Source organism: Netta rufina (genome assembly GCF_964035555.1).
Source record: "Netta rufina genome assembly, chromosome: 5".
Classification (NCBI taxonomy): domain Eukaryota; kingdom Metazoa; phylum Chordata; class Aves; order Anseriformes; family Anatidae; genus Netta; species Netta rufina.
The window spans coordinates 39,352,769-39,366,098 of NC_140128.1; the positions used below are offsets into that span (position 1 = coordinate 39,352,769).

Consider the following 13,330-nt stretch of genomic DNA (forward strand, 5'->3'; position numbering starts at 1 on the left):
AAGGCTCTGGCTTGAGTTGCTGCTGGTAACCACGCTTGTACCACCCCGCAGCACTGCCCAGCTGGTGCAGGTTGCTTCTCACCGGGGGACCCGTGCCCTCTGCCCCGTGTTTTACAATGCAAACACACAAACCTCACCAAGTAAGCCCACCACTGGCTTCACACTTCAGGGACTTAAATAGCTGATAACTGTTCTTCCAACTCATTGAAAACATTTGTTCCTGACATGTCTTCTTCACCTAAAACGCCACCGCTGGGATCTACAGCTACAGAAGGACTTCACTGCCCCTCCGGAAAGGTCAGATCCTCAAATTCTCTTTGCAATTGTCACTTTAAAATATGTCATCACTCAAACTTTGAGAGATAAAGAGCCACAGATGTCAGCATCCACCTAGATATGGGTCAGAAATCAGGTGTTCTCCCTGCCATAGCCCATGAAACACCTCCAGGCTACCTACGGCATGCCTGCCAAAACAGAACTACAGAGCAAAGTCCCAGCTGGATTCACTAGGACTAAACCAGATGTCTCCCTGCTCAAATGTTGCTACCTTGAGATTAGAAAGTCCTTGCCTGCGTCCCAAAACTTCTCTCAGTTCCCTTCTGCAAAGCAGAGCAGCTTCAAGAGAAGTGCCCAAGAGCCTGCTCAGACCAGAGCAGCTCACAGCTTTGTCATTAGACATCATATTCTCTAAGGAAGTGGGAAACATGGGTTTTAGACACACTGCAGTCCCCAGTCACTCTTTACCACCTTAACAGATCCATGGTCCCATCCTGACATCGCCTACATACTGCACAGTGTGGGGACCTAAATGGGCTAAAATAGTGGATTTTGCTGTTAGGGTTAGGGATCTAAATCCCTCCATGGATCTGTGTTCAGAGAATCCCCACTGCTTTCCTGCACCAAGGTCTATTCCTCCTTTCAGGCAGGAGCTAAAGTAAACTGGAGAAGGGACTTCTCAAAGGCCCCGGAGCAAATCTGTGGCAAAGCCAGGAAGAGAACCCAACAAAAATCTTGGCTCCCAGTCATGTTCGTACTCCTCCTGCTTATTCTGCCTCTGCAAATTAACTGAGATATTAGGATACACCCTTTATTATACCATTGATCAGCCTTACAGCCTTTGGCTAAATGTCCCAGGCAGCCTTGGAAGGTGCAGCCAAATGAGTGATTCAGCTGGCAAAAATTCAGATGCAAGATGAGTGGTTTGCCAGGGGATGCAAAATGAGTCTCAGAGCAGGCAGATGGCTGGAGGGCAGGACTTCAGCAGGTACGTTCCCATCAACGGCACAGATGGGGCTGCTGGCTGCTATTCGGGCAGCCACAAACTATCTTCACAGCAGCAAGAGGAAAGGGACCAAATCCAGGAAGAGTTCAGATTGTAACACTCAGCACTGCCCAAAGGGAGTTCAGGAAAGGGTTGCATGAGCCATCAGGGGGACAAAGGGGCCAACCTCGGACAGATGATTCAAGAAGCCAAGTATTTCAGCTTGGCCAGGCAATGACTAAGGGAGGGATATACTGCAACTAAACAAGTTCTGGATCACACTTTTTATTATAAAGTTCCACTAATAATTGGTTCGGAAGGGGCTTGCGATACAATTAATAGAAGTTAGTAAGCATTTTAAAGTCATAAGTATTAAAAGTTACAAGTTTGAGTGCTCTGTTAACCATTTTGTTACCCTTCACAGGCACTTACAAATGAAAAAATACTTTGAAGTGTGACTGTGCTGCTGAAGAGCATAAGCCTGAATAAAGGGTGCAGGAATTATTCAGACAGGAGGGGTTTCAAAGAGGAGATCACCTCATAACAAGGAAAATCTCCTTCCCAGGAACCATTGCACAACATCCGTGAAGCAACAACAATTGCTCATGCAGAAGTCACATCAGTTTAATTGTTTTGAAGAAATTTAACAGCCAGGAGGAAGAAGATACCTGCAGCATGTGACCAGGCACCACCCAGACTTCAGGAATCAATGAATTAGGACAAGGCATGGAGGTGAAATTAGTTCCAATGAAATGGCTGTAAGGACTGGTTACAGTGAGGTAAAAAAAAATTAAAAAAAGGAAGTTTAGGTCAAAATTTGGAAAAAAATAGGAAAAAAATCTACTGGGTAACCAGTCCCCAAAACTAGACCCATCCACAGGAGGTCTGTTTGTCTGATAAATGGAGAACTGCTCAAGATATAGTTGTGAACCATCCATCACTGATTAACAAACTCAGTGGATCTTTCTTACAGAGTCATCTCTGGCACTACCAAGAGAATCTGAATAGTCTTAACTCCTTGCAATAAGCATACCCCACTGAGGCCAGAAATAATGGATGGTTGGTACAGGTTTCTTTTCTGGGTTTTAAACTTCACAAATGGATCTAGTACACTACTACTGCAGGGCTGGTGCTTCAGCAGAAGGAATCAGTGTATGGGAAAGGATGCTTTAATTATCTAACATATAAAGAGAGCTACTCTAGCCAGGAAAATTCAGCAACAGCAATTCCATCCCTCAGAAGAGTGCAAGACTATTAGCATAGAGAATTTAATAGAAACAGGTATTAGTTTGCAGCTCATTCTGAACAGCACCACCATGTCTCCTAATGCCAAATGAATGCCGAGATGTATTTTAGCTTTGCTGTGTGATGAGAAAGGAGGAGTGTATTCCTTTCCTCGGTATTGCGGGAGGTAGTAAGAAGCACTATGCTATCCCACTAACCACAGCTATAAGCATTCCAGAGCAGGTACAGTAAAAAGGAAAGACTCACAGGAAATAGACAAGCACACATCCCTGTTACTACCAGCTGGCCTTCTCCTCTGGAGCACCAGCAGGACTCCATAATCCCTTAAGACAAGTTTTTGTGTTATGGGAGCGAGCTAAACATAGTGGACAGGGCACCTAGGTAGGCTCAGATAGGTTCTGTACTTCATTAGCTAATTGTTGCCCTGACTTTTAAATGAAAACAGAACATCTTTCCAGTGGCCACGTGTAGGTCTGTGACCTCAGTACAAGATGCAGCAGCTGATAATTATCTTTATAACAGCTGCTGTTAAAAACAAAAACAACAACAAGACTGTCAATAATAGGAACAGAAGATGCAGGAGAGGTACTGCATCTCAGGCATGATTTCGTCTTATTCTCCAGTGCTAGAGTCCCCTCTTAAAGTAATCTCCAGACACATGAATAGGTTGGTCCTACTAGTCCCCTTCAGAGGAGCCAGCATCTATCTAGAAAGCCTCTAGTCTTACATGGTCAACCTTTTCCTCAGGGTCTTCATCCTAGAAGGATAAGGAGGGAAGAAGAAAGAAAGAAGTTAAAAGGAAAAGCTACAAAACTCTACACAAAACAGTGTGGAAGATCGATGTGAATGGCAGTCCTGCAGCACACACTTCGCAACCTTCATCGCTTGAACAAAGTACAAAGTTGATCCCATTGTTGTAAGATTTTATATCCACAGTCATCTATGCATATACAAACTGTAATACTACAAAGCACGCCTGTTTGACTGCAGAGGCAGGAAAGTCTGCCGGTAGTCATATCCTTGAAAGGAATACTAAAGAAGAAAAAAAAAACTCAACTACAAATGACAGTGAGAGGAGAACAAACTTAGTTCTAGTAGCATGAGAAAACCCCAATTTTTCAGTCACATAGGATGCTAGAAAGGTTTGAATGGGCAGACACTGCAACCATGCCAGATCCCACAAAGGGTGCCAGACCAGTCATGCTGGGGTTATACACCACAGCAGGTTGCACCCCTATTTTCAGGAGCCACTGTTTCTCAGACCAAAGTCAGATCCTCCCCTGGGAGCAGGAGCTGTAGCCGTTAGCTTAAGTTAGCCTTAGCTGACAATAGCATTGTGTAAGTGCACGAACTTCAGTTAACCCCATTGTATAAGGGAGCAGCTTAGTTATGGGGCAGATGAGTAACTGCAGTAAAGCAGCCTGTTAATCACTGAGAAACTTGTGAGCTGGTTGAGAACATTTCTGAGGAGCAGACCACCAGAACCAGCAGCAGCAACCACTTGTTAGGCACCAAATACAAGGAGGAGGCAATTAAGAATCTGGTAATCTCCACACAATCCTAGAATAACAGCATTCAGAATCATTCAGGGCGAGACTATAACGTATCCCACAACCCTGCACCAGAACTACACACAGCATGGCTGGAACCACTATGCTAACCCAGCTTTCTTCTGGACTGCATCATCTCTCCTCTGGAACAGGGAAGTCATGTAATTTACAAATTCCACGTATCTCTGATTAAAGTGTTTTGGTATTTGAGTTCACTTGGTCTCTGTGCTGTCATTTGGTCCTACGGTCTTACCGTGACAAGAACAGAGGGAGGCTACATGCAGATTAGGGCAGCAGGGGTACAGAAGTGTCCGTATCAGTGAGCAGTGAACACCTAACTGGTAAAATCTGTCAGAACTGTGTATCTATCAACCAGGGACCCCTGATTTTCAGACCGGAGAGCCAAAAGTCTTCTGCAGGGCCCAACATGACCTAAACTTCTCTGGATGTACAGATCCCAGGCAGTACAGGACTTACAGTCACACGGAAGGAAATCCAGCTGGACAACACATGTTGAAAAAGCATTTAAATAAAAACATTTAAATAACCACCTATTTGAGCAATCTTCCATCTGGATTTCACCCTCAGCAACTGCTGAGTAGTTGTTTGTTCACTTGGGTTAGATAACCAGAGTGCTATTTAAATGCAGCTTGGATGTCAGCCTCAGGAACATGGCCAGAAGTCACTACCACGAATATCTGTAAGCTGGGTGGTAGAAATCCAAATAGCTTCTCTGCAAAAGTCACCTGTGGGAACATCCTTCCAACATGCAATGGAATCAGCTCGAGCTTTTGTCCGTCTGCATGAACCTTGCCTATATTTTTGCAGCACAGAAATACTCATTTTTAGCTATCACACACAGACCAGAACTGTATAAGCAGGCTTAAAGATATCAGGTAGGACAATAAGTGAAGAACATACTTCCAGGAGTGAGAGCACAGAGACTTTCCACAGGGCTTGGTGAAGCATGTAGAAGAAGCCCATCAGGGATCTTAGATTATTTTGAACAAACCCTAACATTAAGTGAAAGAGACCCTGTCCTACCTGTATGGAGATATTCTCAGCATAGCCTGGAAAACCCTCATCCTTTGGGCTGGTACATTGCCTGTTAAAAGCAGAGGATCTACAAAGTGCTGCCAGAGGGACATCAACAACACCATGTTGAATGCATAAGAGACAGAAACCCAAGGAAGTCTTGAACAAAGTCCCAAAAGAATCTCGTCACTGTAGGATAAAAAGAAAGCTGACTCTGGAAGCAGGATAATGTGAAAATCTTTTTGCATACTGATTTCTTATGGAACAACAAATAGTTCACTCTTGCTGAGAAGAGACACAGAAAAGGAAAAAATTGCTGATATAGTTAAATGAAATGGTTTTCCACTCAGCTTTCCAAATCAATCTCATCATGAGCTCCAAACCTGGCTGAACAACTTCTTTTGGTGGATGTCATCAAGCCAGCATTCAGGCTGTTGGACATAGTAACGCTAGAGCCAGGAAAAAGGTTTGACTTTTATTCTAGACAAGCGTCCAGAAGCCCTGGTAGAATGCGAGAGCAAAGATCTTCAATAGATCTCATTATGTGATCTGCCCCTCCCATTATACAAATAACATGGCCAGCTTGAGTCTGTCTGATTTTGTCAGAAACACGATAGCATCAAGATGAGTGAAAAGTAACACAGCAAGCCAAGGGATGGGAAAGGCCTCCCGATGGAAAAATGGCTATATTACCCCTCTGAAAATGAATGTTTGAAATGCAGAGTTCTGGCATGCTGCTAGCAGATTTATCTCTAGGAATTCCCATTTACGGCATATTCCCCAGGGTGCCCAAGAAGTGCCTGCTAATTTGCCAAGGAGCTGTAAAGGCCAGGAACACGCACAGCCATTGTTGCAGAAGGATGCTGACTGCACCAATTACAGCAAATAATCATGTTCCTTCTTGCCTCTTGAAATAATACATAGCTGCAATGTTGTTTGTTAGTACTTGTACTTCTGAAAAGGCAGGAATGCTCTGCGTGTCAGTGGCAGGCTATGAGCTTTCTGACACTGAGCTCTTTGAGGAGCCAGAGGTCTGAATTTGAAGGTAACGCAGATGCTTTCCCACAGGAATGGGAATTATCAAATAGAGATTTGGGCAAAGGAACCACAGAGGTACCCCTACAGTTAAGGAATTTATTGTGGGAGAGTAAGCACCATATATATACAACAGACACTCAAAAGAGTTAAAAAATATCATATTTTTATATTTTTATAGGGGTTGGGGGACATATAGCCTGCTACAAGGTACAAGAGATTGCAGCTGTGCCCTAGAAAAAAGGTTTTCACAACACAATAGTGAAAGACAACAGACAGGTGATGAGATGTACCGTTGTTTGGGGTCTCTTTTGGAAGAGAGTCCAGGTCAACAAGAAATCAGCAGTAATCCGATAAGATCTACACTCCAAGTCAGAAGATTTGCATATTGACTTGAAAACAAAGATCTTTTTAATTATGTTAAATGAGTTGTTCACACCTCAAAGTGATTTCCTTGTAATAAGCTCAAATGTTGAAATGCAGATAGACAGACAGGTACTTTCTGCTTCCTTCAAGTAAGCTGCTCTGACTGGAAAACACATCTAGGATGGTTCTCACTGTCAAGAAAAGACCAGAACATTAACATAAATGAGATGTTCATATCAAAAGTTTGAGCTAAGTGGAAGCTGAGTGGATTGACATGAAAATATAAAAAAAGAAGTCAAGATGAATACTAAAACAGTTTTAAAACCTTGAGGAACCACCAAGAACTGAATCACTATCCTGAATGTGAAACTGCCCATGAAGGTGTCAATAGGCAAAGGTTTAGGACAAATCTCTTTGTTTTCAAAATCACCAATAGGAATAAAACCTCCTGTTATTAAATTATTTACTGGCCACTATTGCCAGTTCTAGTAAAAAGTATGGGTTTTATTTATTTATTTTGAGTTTCTTTTGGGAAGGTTCCTTGAAAGGGTTTCAGGATAACTGCATGAGATGTCCATTGCAACGACTGCCCCCACCAGTTGGAGGCAAGCCAAGGCCAAGCTTCCAGAAAAGTGAAAGGTGACTGCCAACCTAGGGTGAAGGAAAATGCAAGCTTAGATCTATTAAATGCTCGTTTTGATATCAAATATGACCGTGTATGAAAGGCCTCCAATTCTGAAGCAAAGGAAAAGGCTGAGGTTTATACATAGTAGATTTTGTCTCTTCTCCAGTAGCTCCAAGGTTTCCAGTTAACAGCAACACTTCACAACAAAGAGCTGTCTGAAGGGAGAATATTGACACAAACATTTCTTCCTGGTGGTTAAGATCCAGTAATAACATATTTGAATCGTTTAAGGCGTGGAAGGCCTCACCCTTCTGCTGCTGAAAAGCTCACTGCCTTCGGTCAGAAGATTCTAACTATTTCTTAGTCCTCTCCAGGGATGCCCAGGGACTGGAGCTGTTATGATCTCTTCACAGCTATTAGGATGGCTGTGATGTGAGACACACCAAGTACAACTGCAGTATGGTACAGTCAGTCAGTACCCCTACAACATGCCTTGGTCACTTTCTAACCACGGAATCAGTCCATAAATGAGGATGGGCAGTTCCAGCAGAGAACAACCTGACAGTGAGCTGCCTTCATCTGGAGGTTAACCAAGATTAACACCCACGTGCAGCACCAGCTATTTTTTTCAAGCCTTTCTTTACCTATGGGCCCCATTGCTATTTTGATTTTTAAATTACAAAAGATCCTACTACTAGGTGTGGATAAAGAGCTCCATTTGCTTTGCACAGACCTGACATTTCCTATCAGGCCTTTCCAGCGCTGCAAGGACAGATGGAAGAAAGCACAGGTGAAACCATCTGCTGTTAGGGTCCCTGTGTGCCTTGCTTAACAGGAGTTTCACGGGGCTCACTGATGAAGCACAGAGCCTGACCAGGGGAACACCTGAACTTTTGCGAAGGTATACTCAACTTCTTACGATGCAGGAGCTAAAATTTTAGAATAATTTCTGCTAGTCACATGAAACAGCCAGGACGAGGCTGGGCGTCACATCTAGGCAAGTATCAGTTATTCCACTTACTGTGAGCGCTCTTCCTCATTCTCTAGTACCCACAACTGTGCCAAAAGGAGTTGGTTTGATTTGCCTGTAGAAAGGGATTTAACCCCAGAAACCAGAGCACTCCATTTTTGCTAACATGGCAGAGAACTGCTAAATGAAAGGGGATGCACTCTGCAGAGTTTAGGTGACCTCTGAGCATGGGCCTTTCACTCCTTCCAGAAACTCCCTCACAGAGTTCCTCCTGAGCTCCTAATATTACTGGGGAAGAAGAGTGCATAGGTGGGAGGAGATGATTCTCTGTTACACCTATTAAAAGAGAAAACAGCATACTCTCTCCAGTGGGGAATAAAAAAAGCTACATGAGGTGTAATTGTAAGAGGAGCTGTAACAGTGTGTTTTCAGCAGAATAGAAGGGACTCCAGGGAAACAACCCCTAGAAACACATTTTGGCACAGATGACCAGGATGCAGCTACTCAAAGTGAGAGTTTTGTCATGCCACAGAGTATCAGAGCAGTAGCCACTCCTAAGACAGATTGTCCCAGGGCTGCCAGCACAGAAGCTTGAAGTACAGTTGGTGCCAGGGTAGTCAGCAGGGCAAAGTGGTTTTGCAGTTCAAAGAAACCAACGATGCAATATGTTGGAGAACACTGCTGGTATTGCAAAAAGCTAAGGATTATCTCACTTAAACAAATGCCACTGCCAATGTGCTGGAAGTCTGATGACCCTTTTATCCATGTGAAGGTGTAAGGGAAAACGTCTGAACGCCATTTCCTGACAGATAGATGCTCCTTTCAGAAGGAGATGCCTGTGGAGAGCAACAGAGAGCAAACTTCCAGGATTTAAGGATTCTGCAGCATTAAGCAAGAAAGTGAATCAAAAGGGTTCAGATCTTATCTTTCTGGGTATTCTAGGATGTTGCTTCACCCTCCTGTGAAAGAGGGGTTCTTTACAGCCTGCTGTTTTCCAAAGAGGTGCTGAAAGAACAGAACCTGAACACAAGTCTTTCTCCAGAGCCAAGCGGGAACTGAGTTTGCACATGACTGCCCATGAGACAAAGTCTCACGCTGCGAAGCTGGCTCCTAGCATGATCTTTGTGGCTGTGCATGGACGGAAGGAGAAGTAATGTTGCTGTACAAACCTGATGGTGACCACCAGGAGCTGTACTCTGCCTCTAGCAAAAGCGAAGTTCAAAGGAAAGGCATCTGCTCACCTGCATTCTGCCTCGCTACCACGGATGGTGGCAAAAGTGGTAACAAAGCAATCACCCTGCTCTTATTTTGATACCCGTGGGAGATATGTAGGGGAGGAGAGGCCCCAGGGCTGCTTGGTACAACTCTCCATGCATCTGAGAAACCACAGCCGCAGGGAAGAGCCTGTGTGGAAGGCGGCAGGGGGGAAGGGGCAGGGCAGCCTCTTGGGTGCTGACTCTTCGGATAAACTCCAACGGGCAGAGCACCCCGTGGGGGAGCCTCTCCGTGGGGACGGGTCCGGGCCGGCAGACACCCCCGGCTCCCCCGGCAGGAGGACACCCACCTCTCCGGCAGACGCAGAGGAGGAATTCTTCCTGCTGCCGCTCTCAGCGGGGGGGAGGTCCTGGCGTGCCCGGCGGCCCATCCTCGGCACCTGCGGCAGAGAGGGGAGGAGCACACGGTTACCGACGGGGCAGCTCCGGCCGAAGGGGCCGCTCCCAGCCCCGGCCCCGCTCACCCCCGGCCGGCGCGGGGCCGCCGCCCGCTGCCGCTCGGCCTCCATCCGCCGCCGCCGCCGCCGGGGTTTCCGGCCCGGCCCGGCCCGCCCCGCCCCGCCGGCCTCCCACCGGCCTCCAACCGGCACCGCAGCCCCGCAGCCGGCTCTGTGAAATCGTCATCTTCCAGATGATCGGCTCTTCTTTTTCGATTATACGGGTTCGGGTGCCCATCGGTGGAGTGGGCGCTGCTCCCCCAGCCCCGTGTTTCACCGCACGCGTCTCCCATCCACTCCTCCAAAGAGCTGGGGCTGTGCAGATGCAAGGAGAGGGAAGGGAATGCAGCCCCGGGTCGCACGAGCGACTGTGGGATGTCTGAGTGAAGGTGTGCCATCACAACTGGCTTCTTGCTCAGAAAATAGCACCTGAAGAGCGTGACTGTACCCACAGCAACGTCTGCTAAAGCAGCAGGCCCTGGGCAGTTGGGACCCCAAACTGGTGGCTGGTGGGGTGCTGCTACCAGAGGAAGGGCAGGAACAGAGAGGGCTGCCGCCTCGAGCTGACAGATCACAAAACAGCAGGACCCAGGAGTTGGCTCATCCCGAATTGTCCCTTCCCAGCCCTCTCCTCGTGATCTCTCCCAGGTCCTCACCCCAGCCATGACCCCACCAGCACACCCCAGCCCCTCCCAGAGACATGGGGTGCTGCCCACTGCAGGGACACCAGCCTCAGGCTGACTGAAGGAGGGTGACAGAAGCAGTCAACATGCGGGAAAGAAAACAACTGAGCAGTAGCAGAACTGAGCCTTGCCCCAGAACTTTGACTTGTGACTTCAGAAATCCTCCCTGGGAGAGAAGAGCAGATATGTAGAAAGAATGAAGCCTAAAATCCGTCCTGCCCTGCTTCTCTCCATGTTCCCACACAGACAAATCCACTCCTCAGAATGGGCTTTGTCACCCGCGCTGATATGTTTTTGCCTGCTTGGGGGAGACAACAGAGGAGAAAGAGTTTTCATCCCTCATTCTGTGCTGTGGTTAAAATGGGTCTTGCTTGCTTTAAATGTTGGTGTCACTCATTCTGAGCAGCATAATTCTCCCCTGTGTTTGATCCTGGCCCTAGATCAGCCCCTACTCAACCAAGAAGGAGAAAGAATGAACAGGACAAACCTCTGTTCCTTCTGTGGCTGTCTAAAACCACCTTCTGCACTTGTTTTTTGTTCAGCTTAGGTCTGCAGTGGCTGGGTTTCTCTTTTCCAGTGTATTCTCAACTCTCACCCTGCCTTACTTGTTTGGTTTTGTCCCCGCTATAAATCAAAGTGCAGCCACCCCCTCTGCTCTGAACAGCAAGAACTACGTAAGCATTCCTTTCACATACAAGTTCTCACACCTAAGCATGGACTCCATCCATCTGGTTTCAACCCAAATCCAATCACACAGAATAGGACTAACAGAGTCCTCCGCTAGCACCGTTTGCTGTTGATTACTTCTTGCCTGGACCTATGAATAGAGCTTGTGTCTAGTCCTCCTCCTGCCTAAGAGAAAGCCTGGAGAGCCTGGGAAAGCAATCACGCCTGAGCATTGCCACATGCTTCTGGTCCTAGACCACTTTTAAAGCAAGTGCACACACGTGCAGTTAAAGCTAGAGCCATGGTGGAAAGCCCACATGGTAGCACTACAGTGGGAGCGAACAATGACAACCTTATTCAGAGCAGCTAAAGGTTTTGTCAAGCAGCTCGCAGTCAGCTGCAGAATTTATGGGATGCAGGGCACCTCTAGGAGCAAGCAGTGACACAAAGTGCTTCGCCTTTCTTCCTCACCCTTCGCACAAGGCAGCTGGCCAGACCAGGTTTTGGCACAGGACAGTTCACCCTAAATGTTAAGCTCCCACTGGGAAGCAAATAGCCAAGCAAACGGTAGCTTGCTCCACCCTAGCAGCTCCAAGCACCTCACATTGATTTTTTTTTTTTGCATTTTTTTCTCTAAGCACTTGAAAATACGTACTCCATCTCTCAGGGTTTTTGGTGGAGGGGAAAAACTATGAATATTCTGTTACTCACACAGGTTCTGGGCCAGTATTTCCTACCATTGTGAAGCTTCAAAAATGAGATTCCTCCCTCTGAAAGGAGAGAAAAGGCCCATGCTTTCACCTGTCCTGATATCCATGAGAACAGCCGGTGTTCGAGTTACATCAGCCCCAGCTCAGACCGACAAACCCCCGGCAGGGTTGCCAAGTGTGAAATATTTCCTCCGATACTCACGTGCTCGGTAGCCCTGTCAGGCTCTCCCTCAGCCCAGCTGGATCCCAGCACGTCCAAGATGTGCAAACTGTTGGCGATTGCTCTTTGCAGCCACCAGCAGTGGTTCCAGCGTGTGTCAGACCATGGAGCTTCTTTTCCACCTCCTCACAACCTACAAAGACCAACACACCGAGCGGGAAGTAAGCGGCCTGATACTGGAACCGGCACTGCCCCCACATCCTTCTTCTGTGCTACTATTCCCAAGCAGTAAGACCCCACTGTCAATCCGCAACGGCAAAGTCAGCTCGCAGCCATTAGCAGCATAATCTCGCATTTTCTGCTATTGAATGTCATCCCATTTTTTCCATCTCAGCCATCAGAATTACCACCCCCTCCTGTAGGATATCCCAGTCCTCCCCTGTATTGACAAAGCCTCCCGACTTTGGACAAACAGCCAATTTCATTAGCACATTCATTTCAGCGTGCCAAGATCATTAATGAAAACTGGGCCCAGGACCAGCCATTGGGGAGCTCCTTTCATAATCTCTTATAATTCCTGCACTTATCTCCATCTTAACTAATAACTCACCATGTGGCACTGGAGCAAATGGATTGCTGCAGTGCAAAGCAATCAGTTCTACTGCATTTAGCAAAGTAACGCGTTGGATAGAGGAGTTCCCAGAGTGGAGAAGCATCCAGAATTCATCTCAGAACCATCTCATGAGCACTAGAAACTTCCATCCCCATCCCCATCCCGCGGACTGTTAATGGCAGTGCTCATTTGCAGTCTTGGTTTGCCTGCAGTCACTTTGGAGCCACCAGACCTTGTTCCACCTTCGTCTACTCGGTCATCTGAGGAACTGTCTTCCCAAATTGACCTTCCCCAAAGCCCAGACAAGCCATGTCCAGCTTGCCCTTCAGTCTCCTCTCTGAAGGGTCACACAGCCTGCATTCCTCAGGGAAAGCTGCTCAAATCCAGCGCTCCCAGCCACCCCGTGGATTTCCACCACACCTCTTCCACACTCGGTGTCTCCACCCGGAGCTGTGCTCCCCCCACAGCAGGACCCCAGGCATGCCCTGGTGTTTCCAGCCCCAGCTTCTTTGGGAAGGCAGCCAGTGGGCACGAAGCCCCTGACCCACCCCAAATCCCCAGACCCCTCATCCCCAGGAGGTCCCCAAGCGAAGGCCCGGCCGAGGGACACATCCCACCTCCCGGAGAGGTACCGCGGAGCCGGGACAGGGGACAGACGATGTCTCCAGGCAGCCCCAGGGTGGGCAGGGGGCCAACATTT

At 47.3% G+C, this 13,330-nt stretch overlaps 1 protein-coding gene across 3 annotated transcripts in view; it reads right to left on the bottom strand.

Moving 5' to 3' along the window:
- The window catches only part of IFT43 (intraflagellar transport 43), a 45,820-nt gene extending 35,924 nt beyond the window's left edge, over positions 1–9,896 (bottom strand). For 2 of the 3 annotated variants that reach the window (XM_084287110.1, XM_084287109.1), the window contains exons 1-3: positions 9,826–9,896; positions 9,652–9,741; positions 3,234–3,263 (exon numbers count right to left, since the gene is read on the bottom strand). In XM_084287110.1, the coding sequence (XP_084143236.1) occupies positions 3,234–3,263; positions 9,652–9,741; positions 9,826–9,870 (165 nt within the window). In that variant the 5' untranslated portion in view covers positions 9,871–9,896. The remainder of the gene's footprint in view (positions 1–3,233; positions 3,264–9,651; positions 9,742–9,825) is intronic. The other variant, XM_084287111.1, reaches the window with a different exon arrangement.
- Positions 9,897–13,330: the final 3,434 nt, after the last annotated feature.